General features: G+C 43.5%; 1 protein-coding gene across 1 annotated transcript; it reads left to right on the top strand.

The window, feature by feature from the left end:
* The first annotated feature begins 1,694 nt into the window (after positions 1 to 1,694).
* kif26bb (kinesin family member 26Bb) lies at positions 1,695 to 24,559 on the top strand. The gene is made up of 15 exons (XM_042096338.1): positions 1,695 to 2,819; positions 3,014 to 3,364; positions 3,922 to 4,290; positions 7,960 to 8,036; positions 9,511 to 9,694; positions 13,362 to 13,547; positions 14,898 to 14,991; positions 16,100 to 16,362; positions 17,425 to 17,590; positions 18,411 to 18,555; positions 18,740 to 18,899; positions 19,081 to 22,339; positions 22,710 to 22,879; positions 23,630 to 23,780; positions 24,076 to 24,559. The coding sequence occupies exons 1-15, from the start codon at positions 2,757 to 2,759 to the stop codon at positions 24,273 to 24,275; spliced, it is 5,838 nt and encodes a 1,945-aa protein (XP_041952272.1). The 5' UTR covers positions 1,695 to 2,756; the 3' UTR covers positions 24,276 to 24,559.
* The last annotated feature ends 378 nt before the right edge of the window (positions 24,560 to 24,937 follow it).

The raw sequence follows: 24,937 nt of genomic DNA, 5'->3' as shown, positions 1-24,937 counted from the left end.
AGGGAAATCAATGCAGCTTTAATCAGGTGGGCAGTACAGAGCCTGTACTGAGGTTAATAAGGCCGCGCTAAGATAAGGAAAGCACTTGTGCCAGTTATAAAGGTCAGTCATAGGCCTACATCTAAAGCCCTCCTTACACTGATAGACTTTGGAAAGATTTGGAAAAGATTTTGAGAAGCTCAAAGTCATATTTTCGTGTTTCTGCAGCATTGTTTCATGCGTGACATCCCTAACCGATATACATACAGTCGGCAACTAGTCATAATCGTGGTTACCGCCCCCAGTTGTCGTGGTTACCATGGCTGAAAAGCCCCTGAGGGGGAAAACATTCGTTTCGATTGCATGTAATCTAATGGAGGTGCACCGGCTTGAGTACAGAAAGCACCTATAAAAATATTAAATCTTTTAGCAAACATCACTAAACGGCATAAACACGTTTCAACTGAGAGTTATCTGTGTGTCAAGGAGGTTAAGGTTAACATTAAGTTCCCTCATTTGGCTAATTCCAGTTAAACGGCCAGAACTGTCTCGAGTGTAGCATCTACTCATTGTAGAACTGCTTTCAATGGCCGGACTGTGTAGCTCGGTTTAGCAAGCTAACCCTTTTGCCATAACATCACATACTCGTAAGTTGCATCTGAATTTATTCTCACATGAATGCACATTCCCTACAATGGCCGTGGGAGTAGTTTTTAACAAGTAATGTGTACCAGTTGGTTATGTTACACTGGCGATATAAAGTTAGCCAGTTAGCAACCTAATGATGCTACCATTGAATATAGCTTCCAGAGAAATTTGTCGTCAACATTGGGCAATCGAGGGTGAATTAAGTTGTTAGCATACACTGGGCAGTTAAGTAAACACAATTCCTTCAAATTATTGTGTTCAGAAACAAGCAGAACTCCACCTGAATGTAAAACGAATGTATAAAGTCTAACTGTTTAACTGAACGTCTTAACCGACTGTATGTATAAAGTTGTTCTGTCACGTGGAAGAGCCGACTAAATATGTATAAGAAATGACAAATAGTATAAGAATAACAAATAATCATATAGGCTACAGCTGTCGCCTACTTTGCCCCTTCCTGTTTGGTGTTGGAGAGAGGTCACTAGGTTTTCATATTGTTTACGTCACTATTTGCATGAGCCACGACTCAAAAGACTTGCGATAATATCAAACATGTTTGATATTGTTGTAACGGCAAAACTAGAAAAAGACTGACTTAAAACCGCTAAGATTGGCACTTTACACTAAACGATCTTGTTGACGGGAGCGCGCCGCGATTCCAATAGCCTACAACTCCCATGATTTCTGTCCGACTTTGGAAATGTAGTCGCCGACTGTGAAAACAGACCAAAATCGTACAATGTAAGGCCGCTATTATTTGTTGATAATTTCATAGTTGTTCTTTACGGTTCTTTAGCAGTTAAAGGGACACCAGGCAAGCCTAATGCTTTTTCTCTACGAAACTCCCCCTCGCTCGTTCTGAAGCTCTTTTCCTTTTCTTTGCATCTTCCGAGGTTTCGCTGCTTCTTCGCCGGCTCTGCCATAGCGTTTCGTTAGCCTGCCTCTGTGCTGTGGATGCAGGATGTAAACTGATCCTGCTTCGGTCGGCGGGTACGATACACTGAACTTGCAAGCGGGATATTCTTCCTACAGGCAGTATACGGGCGGGCGAGCGAGTCTTCATTCGCCCTGTAACGAGTCATTTAACCATATACCGACTTACGAAGATGAGTAATTAACACGAAAACGTTGCCTGGTGTCCCTTTAAAGTCTAGCTGTCCATTCACCGGAAAACCCTCTCTCTTTCACACACACACGCGCCCCACACAGTCCTAGACTAGTCCTGCGAATAGGCTAATACAAATAAACAGTGTGACTCGGACCGAGCCAAATCACACCTCCAAGTAGATTAAATTTTATCACAGACTGCTTAGCCTGCGGAAGCACTTTACTAAATAATGTCTCCTAGATTCCTACAATAAAGAGACAACATATCTTCACTTTTTTTCTATTGCCAAAAACATAATAATTGGGATACCCAATTGCTGGCGGGCTAATAAACCCACCCATGAAGAGGTATGAGGTATTACAGCCTTTGAACCACTGTGGTCACCGATATTTAATCAATCGTTAGGTGGCGCCCTTCATCAACTGAACTTACATGTTCGATAACTCGTGAATCATAAGAGAAGAATAGACCATGCTGCCAAGCCCTCTATACATGGATTATGACTACGGATGAAATGTTATTTTTCTGGAGAGCTATGACTTGGAGGCGAGAACAATCTTTCAGAGTGATTTTTTTCTGGCACTACAATGCCGTTTCAAGACCTTTCAAACAAGGAGTTTTTTTAAACTTTGGACGACCCCATATAGGACACTAGGATTTGAAGATGTAGTAGGCTAGTAGGGCTGCGGAGAGAATTATTGGCTGACGTTTTTTGATGGTTAGACAGATCCAAAGCTACGGACACTATTATGAATTCGCGCGTGTGGTCTCTTTACGCACCTGAATTACGCATGCTCGCCACTACGCATAAGAGTTTAATATTATGATGGACAATCAAAAGATGGATGTTAAATACGGATGTACCAGGATGATAATGTATTAAGTTTCCACCGCCGTTTTTACCTTTGGTGTGTGATGATGCTTAACCTTCATTTGCGCGTCTGATGCGGGGAACAGAATGGACTTGTGTTTACTGTAGAGAGAGCATTATTTCATCGGTGCCTTAAATATTTGTTTTGCGATGACCTCTCCTTTTGAGGATAAGAGTGGACCGTCTCTGATTTCCCGCGGCAGAAGATATGTGGTCAGTATGATTAAATATTAATATTTTATTGATTTCTTTTTTTTTTTTTTTTTCATTTTAGATGAACTCATTCAAATTTCTATCCAGTGCCGCATGGCTATTCTTTGGGTATCTGATATGTGCTTAAAGAGTGATTATGCCGCATTTAAATCCGCGGAATTAATATAATATAGGGGTATGATTACTTTTTACAGCTAACAGATGACCAGCCAGGCGGTCTGTCTCGCGGGAAACGGTGCCAAGCAGCCCCGGAGACTGCTTACATTGAGCGTCCCTCCCCCGAAGGCGCTGGTTCCACAAGTGACACGCACGGTGCTCCATCCCTGCGATCTGGTTTCTCCTCGCTGGGCTCTCTGGTGGCATCCTATCCTCCTGGGGTCACCGAGTCGCCTTGCTCAGTCACCGTTTCCACTGGTTACGGCACACTGTCTCCCGAGTCGAGAAACAAAAAGCCCCTGGATTATGATCATGTTTTGTGTGACAGCTGTGTCTCACGTTTACATGTATTGAGGAGACAAGCACTAAGGTTACTAATCCACAACAAGGTAGGCTGAGACACTTCTACTCACCCCTCATTCTGGAGCAGGTATTTTCGTTGCTTACAATGTGCGGAAGGCCTAATAAATGCACTTCATAGTCACTGGGGAAAAAATAACTAAAGACGTTTTCATAATTCCTTACCCATGGCCACTTTCAATGGCCTCGAGTCCATATGTCTTGTCTCAAAGATTCATTACAGATATCTTTACGCATGTGTTTTTTTTCCCTCTTTTTACCCCTCTGAAAATGAGTTTCAATCGATTTGTAGCTCCTGTAGCTAGGACGTGATTCATTCGTCCCGACTCTTATTCAGCCCTCGTTACTGGGAAGAACAAATGGCATAGCCTGCAAATAGCACCGAGAAAAAAAAGATGTTACCATGAACTAGAAAAACACTATAAGTCGTTGCTGTTAGCCTACCCTAGTGCTTAATATCTCTATCTGCATTAATATCTCTGATTGAACTACATTAAGTACATTCATATGTTATTATTAAAACAGACTGAATAAATGCAAGATAAGACATCAGATTCAGAATATTACTTTTATGTGTGCAATGTAGGACTCGGAGGATGCCAGCGTGGTGCCTCTCTGTGCCATCGAGGCCTGGTATGAGAGTGACGGCCAGTGTGACGTCTGTGCCACCAACCTGAGGCAGCTGAAGCAGAAGGCTTTGCACACAATCCTCACCCAGGAGCAGGCCATCTGGGCCCGCGATCCCTCTCCTGCCGGCCTCTCCTCCCCCCGCCCCCCAAAACGAGCCCCAGGCCCTAACACCCTACCCAGGACCTCCAGTCCGTGTTCCAGCCCTGCCAAGCCTGTGCTGAAGTCCAGCGGTCAGGGGAAGGGCACGAGTACGACAGGGCAGCCTTGTCTGGAGGCTCAGTGGTCAGCGCTTCAAAGCAATGGAGCCTCTTTGCATCGCCACCAGGTGAAAAGCAATTTGTTTTTTATTAGATAAAGCATGAAAGTACTGAAGTGCTGTTAATGAGGAATGGTCGAACTTGCTGACCCATATTTATCACTGTACTTTACTGCAGAAGCACACACAGAGGCAGTGAGATCATGCATATTGACGTGTAATATGTTATAAACAAAAAAGTTGTCTCACACTAATGTGATTTGTACTGCATGCTAGTCCAGCTCACGGTATACCAATTCTTCCAACTGTTTTCTTTTTCTTAAGAGGAAATGGGGCCTACTGTACCTTTAACAGTTATAAATCACCATAGAAACCAGGAGTATAGCATCAAGGTCTATTCAGCCCATTCAAATGAATAGAGCAAAAAGAAAAATTATACATGCAGCAAAGTCTGTTGTTTTTGAACACATGTCAGAGATTGCTGTTTTTGGAATAGAACCTCTGTGCAATGAAATCATAAGACAGGGTATTGTACTGCCTTTGCCACAGGGGGAAAACCATTATCGGTGGTCAGACCTGAGGGGAGGTTGATCCCTGGTGCCACGTATCACGTCATGCTACTTGAGGGATCATTTTACGGGCATTTTGAAATACACCCCAGCGTGTGCCGGGCGCGCATATGTGTCTGTCAGGCCAGTGATTCACGGTCAACTATCAGGGCCGATTAAATCTGACATGGAAGCATTACCCAGACGGAGCTAATGGAGAAAAGTAGTCCAAGATTTACCTCCCCTCATAAACCAGTGTCTTTAAAAAAGAAAAACAGATAAAAGGGAAAAACGAAAAGCCTGGTCAATATTCTGGTAATATTTAATGAGCGGTGAAATATTCATTCCCCTCGCTGGGGAGAGGGGCGCGGTAAATAAACATGATATCAGGGATGGCTCACACACGAGTGCCTTGGGTTGGGCTGGAACCGGCGAGCGGGGCTTGTGTATCTCTGCGAGTGGCGGCATGTGCTCGGTGAAGTGATCACTGTCGTGTGGCGACACACATGACGCTGGTTCGCTAGCAGATGACACAGAACAGGGGCCCTCACCCGAGCCCCTATTTGTTTGTGCAAGCGGCAGCCTGCGTGGCTGCCGAGGTCCTCTGCATGGGTAGCGGACTGATTAAGGGGGCTCTGATGAAATCTGCGCCCGGGCGACGGCAGAGTGCCATCGGTCTGATGCCTCCAAGCTGCCAGGTGGATGAGGTCCCACGCAGCGCTGGAAGGCAAGAGAGGCAGGTTAGAGAAGACAGTAGGGGTGGACATGGAGCTTGGACAGGAGAGGAAGTGCCTTGGAGAGAGCAGGGAGAGGAGAGGAGGGTGCACAAAACAGACTTGGTGGAGGGAGAGAGAGTGAGAGAGAGAGGGAGGGCGAGGGAGAGAGAGAGAGAGAGAGAGAGAGAGAGAGAGAGGGAAGGAGAGGGAGAGAGAGTGAGAGAGAGAGATAGGGAGAGAGTGAGAGAGAGAGAGAGAGAGAGGGAGAGAGGGAGAGAGGGAGAGAGAGAGAGAGAGAGAGAGTAAAAGAGAGGACATGAAAGATTGTCTGATTTATGATGAATTATCATTATACAATGACGGGTGAAGGGTGAGGCGACAAAAAGAGGTCAGAAATGGCTATGGGAGACAGATTGAGCATCACATCACATCACACACACACACAGACACACACACGCACGCACACACACACACACACGCACACAAACACACACACACACACACACACACACACACACATACACACACCAATACGGTCAAACAAAAATATTGAACCCAGTCCAGGAGAGATGATAGTAGAGAGAAAGAGGTCACAAATGGCCGTGGCAGACGGATTGTACAGCACAATCAGACACACACACACACACACACACACACACACACACACACACACACACACACACACATACATACAGAGGGACAGACAGACACCCAGACACACTCACAATCACAAACACACACACATACACACAGACGGACAGACACAAACACACACACTCAAACCCGTGGCAGACGGATTGTATATCACACGCACGCACACACACACACACACACACACACACACACACACACAGACAGACAGACAGACAGACAGACAGACAGACAGACAGACAGACAGACAGACAGACAGACAGACAGACAGACAGACAGACAGACAGACAGACAGACAGACAGACAGACAGACAGACAGACAGACACACACACACACACACACACACACACACACACACACACACACACACACACACACACACACACACACACACACTCTCTCTCTCTCAAACCCATGGCAGACGGATTGTACATCACTATCACACACACACACACACACACACACACACACACACACACACTCAAACCCTGAAATGAACCCAAAGAGCTGGACAAATGAGAACCCAGTGCAGTAGTAGGAGCTCATACCGTCCTCCCCTCTCATTCCAGATGGCAGTGTGGCCCCAGGGCTTCTCCCGAGCACTAATTGGCATCACTGCATGGGTTCAGTGTTTTTCTTTTACCATTTTAGCTCTTATGTTATTTTTATGTTGGTTATTTATTTTTTTTGCTTCGTATTTTTATGGCGAAGGCAGGGACAGTGCTCTCTGAGTTCCTAGATGAAACATTGATGAGACATCGCTCTGATGTGGAGTCGGCTACGAGGGGACCGAGGTTCTGGCTCTCAGTGTTTACTTAGGGAGGGGGGTGGGGGTACGTGGTTGTGGGGGGGAGCGGTGAGGGTAATCTGATGTTGTTATGTGAGTGGGTGAAGTGACAGAGAACAGTGGACGCTGACCCTCCTTTCACAGTCAGCCCCCGAAGCAGAATAGTGCAACACCACACTCAGATGGAACTTCTGTTGCCAAAGGTGTGTGTGTGTGTGGGGGTGTGTGTGGGTGTGTCTGTCTGTGTGTGTGTGTCTTTGTGTGTGTGTATGCGTGTGTGTGTGTGTGTGTGTGTGTATGTGTGTGTGTATGTCTGTGGGTGTGTCTGTCTGTGTGTGTGTGTCTTTGTGTTCGTGTCTGTGTTCATGTGTGAGTGTATGAGAGTGTGTGTTTGTGTGTGCAGCCACTCTCTGCTGAGTTCAACGCAAGGCTATGACTTCATGTCAGCATCTGAGTCACCTCCTAACACAACAGACTTCATAGCATAATATTAGCTGATGAGTCCGCTGTCCTACAAACCTTCCGCTCTTAACGGCAGCCACATCCCAATGTGCTTCTGGCCATATGTAAAGCTTCATCATCAGTGTCATAGCTGCTGCCATCACATTTCCATCCAGCCATTTTCTTCGGCTTATCAAGTGACCCTATTCTGGAATGTGGTGCCATGCACCATAATAGTTAATTTGTAAAGAAAGTCATGAAAACTAGTTTGGACTAATGAACATAGATATGGTGCTCCTAATTCAAGCATAAGATGCCAGGAGTGTGTATGGCTGAAATAATGGTGTCATAATATTAAGATTTTAACGATTTATGAAGAATCTGGCCATTTGTTTGCCTCAGGGTTTCTTTCAATCACATCACTGTTGTTCAGTCATAAAGCTTGTCTTGAGCATCTAGAGCATCAGTGAAGACAATACATGTTAACACAACTACTTGTACTCTCAAGGAATTGGACCATTAATGTTAGCATTAGCATACTTAAATAGTTGAACTCCCGAAGTCAGAGATTGTTTCTTTCTTCCTCTTCCACAGATGTCTCAGTCCACAGCTGCCACCCCTGAAGCCACAACCCCCACAGCCACCTCCACAGCCGTGGCCTTCTTTGTCAGGTAAATGGCGGCACGCCCAGAGGGGGGTGGGGTGAGATGGGGTGGGGTCGGGGGCGTTGTAGCAGTTGTATCCATCTTGTTCATTAGAGGAGTGCACACCACTTCGTCCACAAATGTTTTTGTTTCATTAACTTCCCTTGGATGAAGTTAGATTGGAAGAAATAAACCATCCAAACCTACACATGGACAACAACATGCCATCCAACAGAGATGCATGTGTTTTTTGTCATGCCATTTAAATAGTCAGTTTGTTGCCATTCACTTGGAAAAAGGCAGCAGCTGTGTGGAATGTGTATGGCAAGGCAAGGACAAATATAGGACATGAATTCTAGATTTGGACGTCACCTAGACAGTTGGGAGAGAGCTGTGACTGCTGGGACCTGCCAAGTTTTGAATGAAGTCATTAAAAGCTGAAAATTCAAATGCCACCCGTATGGTTTGCCATCGTCTGAGGAGAAGCGTCAGCGTGTGTCTTATTTCCAGACACTTAATTAGCCTGAGTGGTGTCCCTTGTTAGCTGTGTTCACACCTTACCAGCCTCGCAGGCCAGTGGTGCAAGTCTCCGAAGTGACACGTGAAATTGAGCGGGGGCTTACATGGCACTGCCATTGACTTCTTCTGTCAGAGAATGAAAGTCAGGAACAAAGAAAAGCAAAGGTCTTACTTGTATGTCTTTCTTTACACAGGGAGAGAATGTCATGTCATTGGCTGTGCATGATGGCTTTTTAATCAGCTTTGAGAGAGACAGAAACAGCAAGAATTTGGCTTTGTTGTTGATACACTGTTGATCTCACTGCTCGAAGCAAGACATTCCATGTCGAACATAGAAAAAGGATCTCATAGTGGGCTAATCTGTGGTTGTTAATGGCCCTGTCTGTACAGACATCTGTAAAGCCAGTGTGGTTTCATAGCGAGCTTTGCCATTACTTGATCACTTTTATTCAGTCATTGTGGATGGGCAAATCACACTAAAAGCACTCTTCCTTCTACTTCATCGTTGCAATTCCCACAGTTCCGAAGATCAATCAATTAGTACCAGACTGAGTTGTCTCTCAACCAATAATGGCTAAAATTATATTCTTTTCCTCTCTGTTGAGATCAATTCTGTTATAATATGCTTTGGGAGAGTGCTTTTAGTGCAATTGTGGAACCTATGGTGTTGTAGTGGAAGTGAATAGTAAGCTAATTTCTGTGGCACCGAACTGCAGAGAACTGGTGCCTTTTAGAACAGCCTATGGGAGTGAGATGATGACTCGTGGCCAGTGATTCAACAATAACAAATGCTGTTTAATTTTTCAACATATAATCCGTCTCAGCTGACGGCTGATCATGAGCGGTGCACTTAAGCCTTAATCCAGGCATTGCTTATGCATCACTGCATTTACGCATCATAGGGATGCCTGACTCACTCATTATTTTCACTCTCTCATTCACACTCTCCCTTCTTCTTTTTCTCTCACTCTGTCGTTCACAGGGCGGTGCAGAAGCTCAACCTCTCCTCGCGGAGGAAGAAGCCATGCTCCGCCCTACCCTCCGACGTAGACGCCCCATCTCGTGTCACCGACTTCTGCGGCCTCCTACTGCGGTCCCCTCCCCTGGTCCCGCGCCATCTGCTCCAGGCCTCCACCCCAGGGAAACCCACACCAGGCACTGGCAAGGTAGGCAGACAGAACCCCCCCCCCCACCTTGGTATGCCATCACTGCTTAAAGTCAGACCTGGTGGTGGTGGTGACTTGCAGAAATGCTAAATGTATTGAACCTTCAATGGGTCAAGAGATGACCGTTGGCGTCCCACGGCTTTGAACTTTTACATTAGCAGTGCTTGAGTAGAAAATGTATCGACCCGCAGCCCGCACTTTGAGGTTTCCTCACTTTCATTTTCAACGCAGCCTGTGAACACACCCACACCCACTTCCATTCAATTTGTTGAGAGATTTTCATTTAAGTACAGTAGACGCTCGCCGACACAAAGCCAGCATGTGATACGTCATTAAAGTCTCAATGTCTTCAGTGCCTCTTCTTTCTCTTGAGAAGCGGGGGGAGGAAAATCAATTAGCTTTAATTGAGGCGTTCCCTTCGTTCTCTGAGGCGCACGCATTAACAGGGATCATCTTGGGTTTCACCTAACAGCTTTCCCGGTCGCACCTGATCGGGGGGGGAAGGCCAGTCGGTGCACTCATCTGTGAGTAGTGTCTCGGCGCAAATGGATTCTTAAATAATTCAGCTCCCATACAATATGATTTGACAGACAGGCACTGGGTTATGTGATAACTGTGGATGTTGCGGCAACTGCTTGAGAGCTTCTGAAGCTGTCACCTCTGACTGTGGTGATGTGCTGCTAAAGTCATCAGCATTCTAACAGAGTTCCACCTGTGTGGGGTAATGGCTTACTATCAATCTCCAGTTGGAGCTGGAGAATGGAGCATTACCTCATACTCCCAACTCCATGCTATTGGCTGAGAACATTTGACTTTGTTTTCCACACTGTGTATGGTATGCGTGTGTGGTCTGCTTTGCAAACATATTAACATATTTAATTTGTTGTTGTGTTTCGCTGAAATAATGTAATGTTATCGAAACATTTTATGCGCCATTCTGGGTAGAGATCAAGGTTCTGTCTATGAACAGTGTTGAAGCTGAATAGGGTTGTCATAGAGGGCTAGCAACACAAAGAGTCTCACTTAGCTCTAAGATTGATGTGGGACATTGTGGTGTTTTTCCGACCTTGATGACCTCAATTCCACACCATTGTACACAACCCACTTGGTGTTCCTCAAGAAGAACATGGACATTTTAATGACAAGTAATTGTACTTAATCACTTAGCCATAATAATGGCTGTAAATGGTGGAGCATAATTGAATTTTCACACCAGTAGATACTGTTGATGAAAACCTACTGTTTAAATTGATGGGTAGAAACTGTGAAATGGTCAGTGCATTGTTGTGTGTCCAGTCCATATTTCAATTTTGTTTTCAGTGTTTGATCGTCAAATGTACTCTTGCAGTTAAGATCATGCTCTTCTGAAATGTTCGGTCTGGCTTTTGCCAATTCCAGCCATAACAATTAATAATTTAATGATAGTAATTTAATTATTTAGCAACATTTTCCCATGTTGGGTTAGCAGCCCACTGCACTGTCAGAGCAGTCTGGTATGATGTGTTGTTTTTCTTGGTTGCCATTGTGTTTAGCTCTGCGTGTCTGCATGTTATGGTTATTGATTATAGTTATTGTACTTAGCAGACGCTTTTGTCCGAAGCAATTACAATAGTTAAAATGAACTGCAAACAATTTTAAAAAGTTGGTATGCCTACATTAAGCAAAGTAGTAATAATAACAATAATTGTAATGACAATAACAAATATCAATTCAATATTAAAAAATATCAAATCAATAATGAAAATAATCAAAAAGACATAAATATACAAACCATAACTCTAGGAATTAATTCATTAAGTGTAAGCTGAACAGATTTGTCTTTAGATCTCTCTTGAAAACTCACCACTCACGAGGAACGAGGAACCACTGAGGAAAAAAGACCTCTGAGCATTAATGGCTGGTTGACAAAGCAGACGCTAATCAGAGGACCGCAGTAGGCGAGGGGATGTAGAGCTGGATCATGGAATTCAAGTAGCAGGGAGCAGATCCAGTAAGTGTCCTATAGGCCGAAGTGAGGGATTTGAATTGAATTCTGGCTGCTATAGGAAGCCAATGGAGAGTAACTAGGAGAGGAGTTACATGTGTCCTCTTTGGCTGATTAAAGACCAGGCGTGCTGCAGCATTCTGAATCAACTGTAATGGTCTCACTACACAGGCAGGCAGGCAGGTCAGCTAATAATGAATGGCAATAGTCCAGCTTGGAAATAACCATTGCCTGTAGAAGAAGTTGGGTGGCATCTTTTGTCAGATAAGGTCTGATCTTCCTAATGTTGTAAAGGAAAAACTGACATGATTTTGCGATTGAGGCTACATGGTTGATATAATCATTTTCATTGGCTTGCATGGCACTGTAATTGCTACAATTCCAATGATAATGGCCACAAAAGACAATCAATGTCTGCTAATAGAAAGCAGAACCATAATATGTAGAACCCTTCATGAGAGGGTTCCAAGTAGAACCTGCGAGGATTCCTTTGTTAAAGATGAAGAGAAAATCAATGGCGAACCATTAAACTCTTGATAGCATTATAGAGACAAATGATCACACACACAGAACAGAACAACAGAAAGAAATACAAATATACCATATACAAGCAAAAGCATCCAAACAGACATTTTAATGACAAATGTCTTTGAGCCAGGTTGCAATGTTGCTGCCACGTGGCTTGACTGACACAAGCTACTGTTAACTACAGTACAGGCAGGTTTTGATTCCAGTGATAGGTGTAAGTACAGGCAAATCAAAGCTTCAACACGTCACATTATCTTCTTATGTCTGATTCCATCTTCCCTGGAGCCTGAGCTATCAAAGGCTTTTCCCTGTAAAGATATGTCACTGCCTCATAAGGCTTTCTTGTAATCTCCCTGGTGTGAAAGTGGTGCCTGTCACATCACTCTGACATTTAGCATAGCTGGGATTAGATTTTTCCCTTACAATATTTCCATGCCTGATGATATGATTGCAATCCGCATTTAACTGCCTACACTAAACCCCCATACTACTAAGCCATATGACATACATAGTATTTGAGTGCATCATATAGTAGTCACAATAGTGACAGATTCTGACTGATCAAATGCACTGCATCAGTGTAAGTTTTTGTTACAGCTGTTGTTCTTGTCTAAGTAATAAGGATTTTATTTTGTATTTTCATGTTCAGTAGCACTTATGTTTATAAAATACACAATAAAATGAAGAGTGACGTAAATAATCATTTTTTTGTTTTGCAGTAAATAGAAATTAAGTGCAGAGTGAAGAGCATGAGATTTGAAGGTCTTAGTGGGAGTGTGTCTAATGGAAATAGAGAACATCAGCAAAATCCCAAAGATTAAAAGATTTAAGATGTCACATCATTTTTGAAAAGCTTGATGAGACCTGTGTGAGACTGCTGATTTAAAGATTTGACTTTGCTTATCTGTAACAAATACTGTGGATGCTTGTAAAAAAAGGATATGCAAATTACATTTTCACTCCAAATAATCACAACAGTGGGACATAGTTCAAATAAATGCGTTTTTTTGTAATTGTCTGAAGTTTATCAGAGCATTTTAACTTTAACATTTTCATCAAACTATATTGTGAGGGTACCTTTTAAATGATCTGCAGATCTGGTGCTGTGTACATGTGTTCTCATAATTGTCATAATAATTATGTTTGTTTCCAAAGGGACAAGTGAAGGTCATGTTAAGGGTAAGCCCAGTGGTGGACTCCTGCCTCAAACTAGACGGTCGCAGAAAACAGGTCACAATACTGGACCCAATTACCCATAATCCTCAGCAGCAGACCACAGCCTCCAAGGTCACTCCGAGGTCATTCACCTTTGACGCCGTCTTCACTCCAGAGTCAATGCAGGTCAGCGAGGTTTTGTTATATCTGTCTGCTGACCAGAACTAATGCAGAACCCGGCCATGGCATTCATATATACCCATCACGGATGCAAGCCCATGTTTGGCATCAACCATTCTCTCTTGATACAGACTCTAATTCTGAAATGGAATTTCATTAGTGTCATTGTTGCAGATTTGTCAAGATGGCATAATGGATTTTACCATTTGTGATTTTGAAGAGTGATTTATCACTTTTGAATGCGTGCCGCCCATCGAGTTGATCCAAAGAAAAGAAATCTGTTGGTGCTAAAATATTTAATATATCAATGTGACAGTTATTCTACAATCCCTATTAATTTAACTTATTAATGGATAAATCAAGTGCCTTGAAGTAGGGCAGCCTATAATTACAGTCAAATCTGCCATCGCACAAACAAAATGTGCCATTTAGATAGAGGATTTTCCTCTCAACCTTTGCCTACCTTAAGAAATCTGAGTCTGAGCAGTTGATCACCTGATTGACATATTGTATTTATCAGTCTCTGCCACAACATGAAACTTAATTTACAAAAACATTTAGTGCTAGAAAGAAAAAAAGGCTTGTCCAAGAGACTCTTAAAATTCAATTAAGATTAGAGATCTGTCTGGAGATCTAGGCCAGAGATTTTAGACTGGCGGTCATACGCAATTGGCAGAATTGGCTTTGTGCATTGAAATTCTGACCAAGTGCTCTAGCTGGATAGAAGAGTGTTCCATAGCTTTTTACTTGTTAATGTTTTATATGGTATGTGACTCACGACATTTGATTTAGAGGGCACCAAACAAACAACTAGCATTCATATTCAGTGCATGCTTTTATTAAATGTGCTTTTACTGTAGGTTCCGTTTATGCATACATGCCAATACTTCAGCTTCCCTTGAAAATGGAACTTAAGACCTTGATGCCATCATGAAATGTCCTTGAGCAATTTTGTTAGTGCAGGACATACATACAAATACATCTCTCAAAAAGGTTTTTCATAGCTTTGAACAGTTTAAAGTCCTAACTCTTCAAAAATGTTTTTGAAGAGTGAAGGATTCTATAGAGTTCTGTACTCTGATGCCATGTGTGATGTCTGTTGTCAGTGTTCATAACTATGCGTCCATACTGTACATGTCCTTGCTGTTTATACAAAATCAACAGGTTCAATAAATATTCAGTTGCATGGCTTGTGTGTGATAAAGGTACACCATCAAAGAATATAGCTTCCCCACATGAATGTTTAGTTTTTTTTTATAAAAATGTCTGTCTGCAGACTCATTTAGCATTGAACTGTCAGTAAAATCAATATACGTTGAGGTCCATGTTAAGTATGACGTCTGGCATGCTCTCCAGGGAGAGGTGTGTGAAAGTGCTCTTCCAGGGCCCCTCCAGGCTGTCATGAATGGAGCCGACGGATGCATCATCGGGTTTGGACGAGCCGGGACGGGTGAGTGAGGGACAGCTCTCTCTCTCTCTGTTTCTTTCTCTCTCTCTCTCTCTCTCTCTCTCTCTCTCTATCTATCTATCTATCTATCTATCTATATATCTATCTATATATCTATCTATATACCTATTTACAGTATCCATCTGTCTCCAAGGAGACCCCATTTCTCTACACTGAGAGTAGTTGTGTACCAGTCTCATCTAATATAAAACAGGGAGATTCCTCTAACTGTCCCCATTTTCCGTGACATGAGTGTTTAAGTGTGTTTGAGTGCCCCTCACCCCATTACGAGCCTCAGCGCTCAACGTCTGCCATGGGCTGGCATATAAATAAACAGCGGATTGATCAATTATGCATTGGCTGTTGTTCTTAAGGGGTTCCACTCTTATCGGGTTTATTTAGTCCAAATGCACCTGAGACCCGAACGCTGAGCGGTCCTAGGGCCTGATGGCCCGGGTGTAAATGGATGTGCGTGGAATCCAGGTCTCAGGAGTGGCTGTGACACCATAGGTCACCACGGAATCCGCGCAACATACAGGCTGTTAATAGATGCTTTTGCTAAAATAATGAAACCATGATGGCAATTTCTCCTACGAGCTCCTTTGCCTCTCTCCCTGTATTACATCATTGGCCATTAGCCTGATTGAATTAGGTGCCCTCAGCATAGGGTCTTGGTCCTGTGCCAAAAGGCATAAATCTATTTAAATAGAGGGGCTATGAGTATGAGTAATGGCAAAGTGCTGCACTTTTCATGGGAGAGAAAATGCCGGTGCGTTTCGATAGGAATGGGAATATGGGATGTTTGCAAGTCTCGTGGTTGTAGTTAAAAACAGAGACCTTTCTTTATATGTCTCCAAGGAAGGGTATTCATCCATTATGGTTCCTCACGTGTCCAAGGGAGAGGAACGACTTAGAAGTTGTAGTTTCACAAATCAATATTTCACAATATTTTCAGCAAGCAAGCGGCCAGAACCAAAACAAAAACTGGAGGAGACCTCCGTCTGGTTTAGTGAGTGCAACTTGCTTTGGGATGGGTTTTCCAAATCCAGTGATCCAGTGAAATGGGAAATGTTTTTTTTTTTCTTTTCCCCCTCTGCTCTGCGTTTGGCAGGAAAGTCCTACACGATGACGGGGAAAGACGACTCGATCCTGAGCCTAGGGGTCATCCCCTGTGCCATCTCCTGGCTGTTTAGGCTCGTTAGCAAGAGGAGGGAGAAGACCGGGGCAGAGATCTCTGTGTCCATCACGGCCACTGAGGTCTATGGGAGAAATGAAGTCCTCAGGGACTTGCTATACACTGAGGACATGAGTAATTTTGGCAATGGCCAGAAACCAGGCATTTGCCTTTGTGAGGATCCAGTCAGTGGAATACAGGTATGGAGAAAAATATCCAGGATATCAAAGAATATTAAGTGTCTTTGCTGATATGCATCGTCATCATGTATTTTGTTTCTCTTCTTTTTTGTATCCATGTCAATGTACTTTGCTACAGCTAAAATATCAAACTTCTAAACAAAGAGATGATTAATGTTTGTTGAATATATAACAACTCTTTCAAGGCTCACCAAAAGATTTATTTATGTTGCTTAATTTAGCAAAGAGTACTAAGACATTACTCAAATGAACTGTGCACTAAGTAAGGCATTCATTATATCAGCATATAAGCTCCCCCCAGCAGGCAATGATCGCATTTGCATTCATGGTTATTTTGCAAATGCTTTCATCTGAAGCATCAAGGAGCACATTGAAAGCGTTTATTTTAATTCTTGGTAATTAAATACACAATCTTGGTGGTTGGTTGTATCAGTTAAACAAAGGGCTACATACTTAAATGAATATGTGATCAATCTAAATGGATTAAAACTGTAAAGTAATTAACATTTTTATGAGCAAATAGTAAAGATAATATTTGGAGGGTTTTACAAATGAGAGACAATTTTAGAATTATCACTTATGTAAGGGATAATGTATTGTCCGCCAGTAATTATCAGACCGTCCCGACAGGGAGAACAGAACCCCGACGCGCACGCTTATTACACGGCTGCCAAAACGAGAAAAGAAAGCTAACACAACGAATCTTTGAAAATTACCATTTCGTGTCTTCCGCTGACAAAATAAATAGTTCGCCACACAGATAGAACTTGACAGTTTCAGGTGTTGCGTGGCAACGTCTTAACTAGCTTTCCCTTTCAATGAAATTCCATTGCAATAAGCGAACGGAATTCTTGCGGAGGGATATGAAAGACGTTAATCAACCCGTTGCCAGCGGTGATTATATACTTTGCCGGTGATTTATATAGATTTAACATAGGCCCGAACGTTGGGAAGGCCCATTCATGTGAATGGAACTTTCTGCAGCACTCTGAAGAGCCCTGTAATAAATTATATTACTACTACTCACGATAATTACCATATTTCTAAATCATATTCATACAGCTTATGAACCAAAGTGTTGTCAGTGCACCCACCGCGGAGAGAGCTGCCTCCCTATTGGACATTGCCCTCTCCTCTCGCAGCGGGAACAGGCCTGGAGTCAGCTCTCACATGTTCTTCACCCTGCATGTCCATCAGCAGCACACGCAGGGCCCCACCAAAGACGTCGGTGAGTGTTGCGCATCCCCTCCAGCATCTTACAGTGTGGAATCCCAGCAGATTCTCTGGGTAGTCTCTAAATGAGACGCCTGCAAGGTTCTCAGGGAACCCACTGGTGAAGGGATGTTTTCGTATTCTTTTGATCGTTCCTTGAGTATGGATGGTTTGGCAGTATTAGAGCATCATTATCTGCCCTGGCCAAGATGCTTTTGTCAGAGCGGTTTGATTGTTTGAAGGCTTCTCAATGAACCTTGGAGTACCTGATAATTCAGCGTACTTGGATTTCTCTTACCCTCTGTTGCTCCTTGCACATCATGTGGAATTTCTTGAGATGCATTTTCTGCAGCTGTAGGCACATTTCTTGTTTATTTTGCAACCCCTCAGAATTTCCTATTACTGATTCAATTCGATTCCCTGTATGTGGGTTATTACCTTAGGTTACTTCCTGTCTAGATTAGGAGGTTACTTTGGCTATGTTAAAAAAAAGAAAACTGACCTTAATATTTTCCAACAGTAACCAGGGGCTGTCTGTGGTATCAATTTGACCCATTCCCTTAAAACCACATGTCCTGAAGTTGAATTTGATTCACACAAAATTATCATCTGTCAGTTTGTTTTGGTAACCTTAATACCTCAATGACAAAAACACAACCAAATGTCTAACCTCACCAAGCAAATCAAAGCTTTGATGTGCACCCCCAAGCAATAACAAAATGGCTATACCAAAATGTGACGTTGTTTTTCAGCTGCCTGTTTTTCCACACATTGCTACTTTTTTCTTCTCTCATATTATATTCCTCATTCCCGCCTTTCCCTTCTCCGTGTTTCAGTGTGCGGAGGCCAGAGCAGGCTGATCCTGATAGATCTGGGAAGTTGTGTGGAGGAGCACAGCAAGAGCATGGCCCAGCTCTCCTTCCCTGAGCTCAGCAGCGTCATGTTGACGCTCCTTAGAGGCGGCAAGCAAGTCCCAAACAGGCACGCTCCGTTTGCTCATTAAGTTAAATGTTTCAATCTCCTGTTTCCTGGTTAATTGTTTGTGTGTGTGTGTGTGTGTGTGTGTGTGTGTGTGTGTGTGTGTGTGTGTGTATCTGAATGCAAGATTGATAGTGGATTCATAGTCAAGATGCATTCATAGTTCTAAAGTCTAATGTCTTTACAGGAATAGTAAGCTGACCATGCTCCTGCAGGAGTCTCTAGGGAATGTCAACTGTCAAACAACGGTCATTGCTCATGTTTCCGGATCTACAGAAAGGCTTTCGGATACACTCTCTACCTTACAGATCATCGCTCGTATTCATAAGATGCAAAGAAAAGCCAAGGTATTGATCAATGGGTGATAATAATGTTTTGATGTTATAGCTACATATTCAGGTCAAATTAATAATATAGCAGAAAATAACATACTTGTATAATAAAAAAAATAATAATACTGATTTTTGGCAAAAATGAATACAAACTATATGCAAATTGATGAGGCTGTGAAACTACTCTTTCCAACAGAAATCAAGGTCCTCTTCACCAAGTGAGAGAAGTGTTCGTAAAGAGAAGAAATTGCTCCAGGAGACCAAGCTGAGAGCGTTCCACTCCACTGGCACTCTGGGCCCAGATGTGCCAGCACCAAAGCTTTTCCGGGATAAGGAGGATCGCTCTGGGAGTGACCTGTCCTGCGATACTGTCATTCATGTAGATTCTGATGGATGCAACACTGACATGAACAAAAAGCCCCAGGAGTCCATATCAATAATCCCATCTTTGCTTAAGAGCAAGACTGTAGAAATAGCGAACCCCTTGCAAGCTATGAAACAGCGCCCCCAGAGGACATTCCTGAAAGACTTTCGGCTCATTCACCGGTCACAAGAGGAGAAAGAAACAAAAATGTCAGCGACCCAGGAGGCAGAGATGGAATATTTCAAGTGCAGCACATTTGCAGAGCTGCAGGAGCGTCTGGGATGCATTGATGGAAGTGAGTTGATCAGCCAGGGCCAATCAACCGAGGCTGTGGGGAAAGTACAGCCTTTGCCAGAAGCCAAAAAAGAGGCAGAGAAGACAGACATAGCCAATCCTGTCCCCTCCATACAGGAGAATACAGAAGGAAATGGCTATAGAACAGCTTGTGAGACAAAAATAATTGACACTGGTCTCATAGATTCTTTTCAAAGTGATCCTACAGATCACAAGGAGATCCCCAGTGACAGACCACTGGCAGATAATCTGGGGAATCCCGCGGACAGCAGGAGCCAAACGAGTGCTTCAGATTCTGATCAGTGCTCTGCTGAGCTTGAGATGACAAAGTCGCAAGGACAGTCCTCAGACGAATCGTTACTGCACCCTGAATACAGGATCTCGCCTATTGGCAAAAGTTCCTCAAAGTCCTCCTCCTCTGGCTCGTCGTTGTCCTCCTCCTCCATGTCTGCTAGCACAGACTCTCCCATCACCCTGACTGACACTACTCCCCAGCTCTCTGCTGAGGGTCAGAGAGAGATGAGGGCCACCATAACGGTGACCGTCCAGCAACCCTTTGACCTGAACGGGCAAGACGAGTTGGTGTACACTGTGGTGGAGGAGGTCACCATCAGTGGCATGGCTGAGAAGGGCAGACCAACCAACGTCATCAGTTTCAGCGAGGGAAGCTCTCTCCAGGCCTTGACCACAGGTTCGCAGCCTGTCAGGATTATTAGCAGTGTTAGCGAGGATGCTAGCATGCTAGATTCCTCAGCCAAGAATGGGGCATTGGAGAGACAGCCCCTCTTGACATCACAGGAAAGATATGAACTCACATCTAACCAGGTCTCTTCCAACAAACCTGAGACACATGGTGTACATTCTGGTGCTAGTGTTGAGGGCCTTTACCAGCCCAGCTCTAGAGAACTGGAGAACCAGACAAAAACTCAATCCAGTATGGCCTGTGAGATGGCCCAACATGCCAGTAGTACTTTGATAAATTCAGGTGGTAAACCTAGTCTAGAGAAATTGCAATGTGGGTACACACCTTCTCAGGACCTTTGTAAGAAAAAACTAGAGGTTATCAAGGAAATGCCTTCACCTGCCAAAAGTATGGATAATCCCTGGAAAGCCTATAACCAAGATGCCATCTCCAATAACAATACACCAAAATCAAGTTTTCATCAAGGAATAGTCAGGAAAACAGATGCTATGTCAGACAACAGCTTTCAAAACTCAATCAAAAATGATGCCAAGAAATCTAAAGACCTTGATATTAACATGTTCTCCAGCAGGGCTAATGGCTATCACAGTCCCACTCAAAATGAGGCCAAAAAATGCAAGGACAAGGATGTCAATGTGTTCTCCAGCAGGGTTAAACTTGATCAGAAAACATCTGGGGTGACCAGAGATCCCACCACGGAGTTCAGACCGGAGAAGAAAGCAACTGGCAAGAAAGCCAGTCAATTAAACAAACATCAGTCCTTTAAAGGTGAAGCCATCATGTCACCGGCCTCAAGAAGAAGGCTGGTTGATGCTTATGACCTGACCAGGTCAGGGAGCCTGAATTCCAAACACCACAGAACAGCCAGCTTACCAAGAGCTTGGCATAGTCTGGACCAAGAGGATGGCTTTGAGGATGATTACCCAACAAGTCCAGCCAAAGACTGTAAGGTGCTAGGAGAGGCAATGTCCACTCCATGCAGTCCTGGAGATACTTTGGAGAGAAGGCATGGTCGTGCCAAACAAGGAATATTTGTAAGAGCCAAAGAAAACTTTTCAACCGAGAGGAGGGATAGCCCAGATCAAAAGAGAAGAGCCAGCAGTCAATCCAGCCTGCCTAGGAGTCCAGTATTACAGCAAAAGTCATCATTTCATTATGCAGCTCCTGATGATTCCTGCAGAAGGAAACATATCAAGTCCCCAATTGAGGAAAGCAGTAAACTCTTCAGTGCAAAACTGGAGCAATTGAGCAGTAGGGCTCCTAATGGAAATGCACCACGGTCAGAATTCTCAGACTATTATTTTTCAGAACAGGACAGTTTTATGACATCCACTGAATCTGTGGAGTGCTTTGAAGGTGATTGTACTTTGCCTAGAGCTAGTAGAAGTGGCAAGAGATATCCAAAGTTCCTACCTATGGATGACCAAGATGCAGATTGTAGTATATCGGCATCTAGAAGTAATCTGTCCAAAGCCTCAGCAGTTAGCAAGCTAATGATGTCCAGTTCAAAGCCAAGCAGGAGCTCAGCATCCAGTGCCAAGACCATGAACCTCATCACCAAGTCTCTGAGGCAGTCGTTCAGGAGCTCAAGTTTATCACCAGATGGAACAAGCTCTGGTCATGGCTCCTGGTCAACCCAGTCACTGTCCCGAAGCCAAGGTTCTAGCTTTTCCTCCATTAAAATCATGAATGGCAGGATCACTGAGCTCCTTCGGGGAAATGGAGATCCCGTCTCTGGTGTGGACCAGGGAGGCTCTGAATACAAAGAGAAGGGAGCAGCAAAGAGTAATGAGCGCCTCCCCTTGCCGTCACCTTATAGCAGGGTCACAGCTCCACGACTGCCCAGTCACTGCAGTGGCCGTGCCAGCGACACTACAAGCATTCTAAGTGGCGAGCTGCCTCCAGCCATGGGCAAGACCTCTTTACTGTGCAACCGCAATAGTGTTGTGAGCAGCGGATATGAGAGCTTGATGAGGGACAGTTCGGCCACAGGAAGTAGCATGTCCATCAGGGAATCCACCAGTGACCACAGCTGCACTCACAGCTTGGCCAGGAGTGGCAGGAGTTCCAAGAGGAAGACCAACAGCGCAGCAGGTTTGCGATTGCTGGCATTTTTACTCTGGAATTTTCAAGTATCTTTGTTTGACAAAATGTAATTTCAGTACAAAGTTAACTTATTATTGCCATTAACAGTGACCAATTTTTAAAGTGCTTTTTATTTCAAAGAAAACCTGAAAGGCAAGCACCTTTCTGGAAATTTTACTGGCATTTTTACTGTTAGCTCTGTCTGACAAGATGAAATGTCACTATAATGATACTATTATTGTTGCCATGAATGATCATTGACAAATCTTTAAAACACTTTTTCACAAAATCTGAAAGATCTCAAGAGGTAGTAAATTATGACTTGCTACGTATCAGTACTTACCAGTGTTTAATCTGAAATCCTTTGTTGTATCTCCAGGGACTAGTCAGAGACGACCGTCACAGGAAACCCTTCTGTCGTTGCGGAGATCAGCCAGTGGCCCCCGAGTACGCTGGGGTGACCGGGGTGCAGCTGACTCCTATGAGATTAAAGTCTATGAGATTGACAATGTTGATTGTTTGCAGAGAAGGGGGCTCTGTAGCAACCGAGTAAGTCCTGTGAAGCTTCTCAAATGTATTGCCAGTCAGGGAGTTGTAATGGAGGTGGTTAAGGGTGGTAGTGCTGCTCAACGTTCAACGTTTCTCTGGAATGCTACTTGCCACATTATCATTTAATTGCATCCAATTCTGAGAATGTGTAACTGAACTGTGGATGACAGTTTGCTATGGAGCTAATGGTCTGGAAGAGCAGGAAGCCTAATCAGAATGTACCACATTAGACCACGTTTCTGGTCATGGATTAAGTCTTGTGAAAATGGAGTGTAGCATAGCTGGTATTCAAGACGCTTAATGCAAACAATTTAATTCAGTAAATTGAACTATGTACGTAATTAGGATGGTGATTGAAGAGATGAAGCCATTTTAGTCAACACTTGGTCAGCATTAAAGGAATATTATTAACACAGGCAATTATGTCAAATGTTTGGGCCAAAGAGAAAATATGCAAGTGCATGCAACACAAAATGATGAGTTTCACAACACTGACTTCAAACACCTAGGGTGTGTGTCAGTTTTGCTTCTGTAAGAGTGTAAGAGACTTTCTCTCTGGGTTATAAGTTCATGCAGTAACACCAGAATGACTGTAGGCTATACAAGACTGACAAGGGGCTGCTGAATTAAAAAAAAACATAATCTGTCTGAAATTCAGAATGTTATCTCGAATGGACCAGTCCCAATGTTGATTAGCAGTATGTTTCATATTAAATAAAAGGTAGACATCAGCTCTCTAATTTATCCTAGGGAGTGGCTTGCTTCAGTGCTAAGCTGAAGTTCCTAGAGCACCGTCAACAACGGATTGTGGAGTTGCGGTCGAAATACAACCATTTGAAGAGGGAGCTGGAGCAGGCAAAGCAGTACCTTATGCTGGACCCAGAGAAATGGAGTCAGGAGTGTAAGTGCTACATAGGAGCAGGTGTTCTCTACATCTGTTCAACCTGTTTTAATGCTCTTTATTGATAATCATCACTACCTAATTCAAAGTTGTCAATCGAAATCCTACCTCCCTGTCAGATTCCATTAATGATTGATTAACCTAAAGTTAGTTTTTTTTTTAGTTTTAGTTGAGCTGCCTCTTGAGCACAAGATTTTCATTACTTATAATTCCTTTTATGAGTACATAACAATAAACTACTTGAACTTGAACTTGATGTATGTCATTAAATCTACCTTTGCCTTTGCTACTGCAGTTGATCTTTGGCAGACATTTGAAGTGGATTCCCTGGAACATCTTGAGGCCTTGGAGCTGGTCACAGCCAGACTGGAAAGCAGACTGAACCAGTGCAAGGCCCATACCATGATGGTGACATGTTTCGATGCTGCACCAAAGCGTCGACAGAAAAGAACAAAGAGACATCGGCCTTCGCCAGACCAAAAGGGATTCCTGTGACTCGTGTATGCTACACACTCATATTACCAGATGTCAATGACATCATAATCAAAGACACTTGGACACTTGATGGTCAAAGACACTTGGATCGCTCATTTTTGGTGCTAATCCAATCAAACTGAATACTAGTACCTTTGAGGCCAATTGAGACTGTATAAAAGTGTTTTTTTCATCCTTCAAGGACAATCGGTTTCTCTCCACATGACTCACACTGTAAGGCTTTAAAGCAACACCAAAGAACTTTCCCTCTGTCGCACGCACGCTATTTGTTTATCCAGCACCGGCTTTGCAAATAACAATGTCCACAGACCAGGTAGAATATGTTGCATGATTTATGAAAGTACGATGTATTGCGACATCAAATGCGACGTCAAATTTGTAGTTTCTTATGTCTCATTCCATCGAACTACAGATCCGCTACCCGATCTGGCAAACTTACATAGTGCGGTTATAGCCGATAGAGGGCTGCGAAGCGAATGCAGAAGTGCCGTTCACCCTGTTACAAGTTGATGAACCACTGAAACGATTTTGGAAACATTATTTTTAGGTACAAAAAAACTCTTTGGTGTTGCTTTAAGACTGTTTCTTTAATTAAAAAGAGGTCTGTAAGGCTTGAGTTCTATGAAATGATTTCAAAAGGCAACAGGTCACTGCATTTGGAA

The sequence above is a fragment of the Alosa sapidissima genome, chromosome 6, assembly GCF_018492685.1.
Source record: "Alosa sapidissima isolate fAloSap1 chromosome 6, fAloSap1.pri, whole genome shotgun sequence".
Taxonomy (NCBI): Eukaryota; Metazoa; Chordata; class Actinopteri; order Clupeiformes; family Clupeidae; genus Alosa; species Alosa sapidissima.
The sequence above is the reverse complement of the archived record's forward strand: the minus strand, read 5'-3'. Positions and strand labels throughout refer to the sequence as shown.

What these genes read in the sequence shown, in the direction of transcription:
- kif26bb (XM_042096338.1), top strand. Translation starts at nt 2,757, where the DNA reads ATGACCTCTCCTTTTGAGGATAAGAGTGGACCGTCTCTGATTTCCCGC. An exon ending in GGTTACTAATCCACAACAAG is followed by an intron (nt 3,365 to 3,921) that starts GTAGGCTGAGAC and finishes TGTGCAATGTAG; the next exon opens with GACTCGGAGGATGCCAGCGT. An exon ending in GGGGGCTCTGTAGCAACCGA is followed by an intron (nt 22,880 to 23,629) that starts GTAAGTCCTGTG and finishes AATTTATCCTAG; the next exon opens with GGAGTGGCTTGCTTCAGTGC.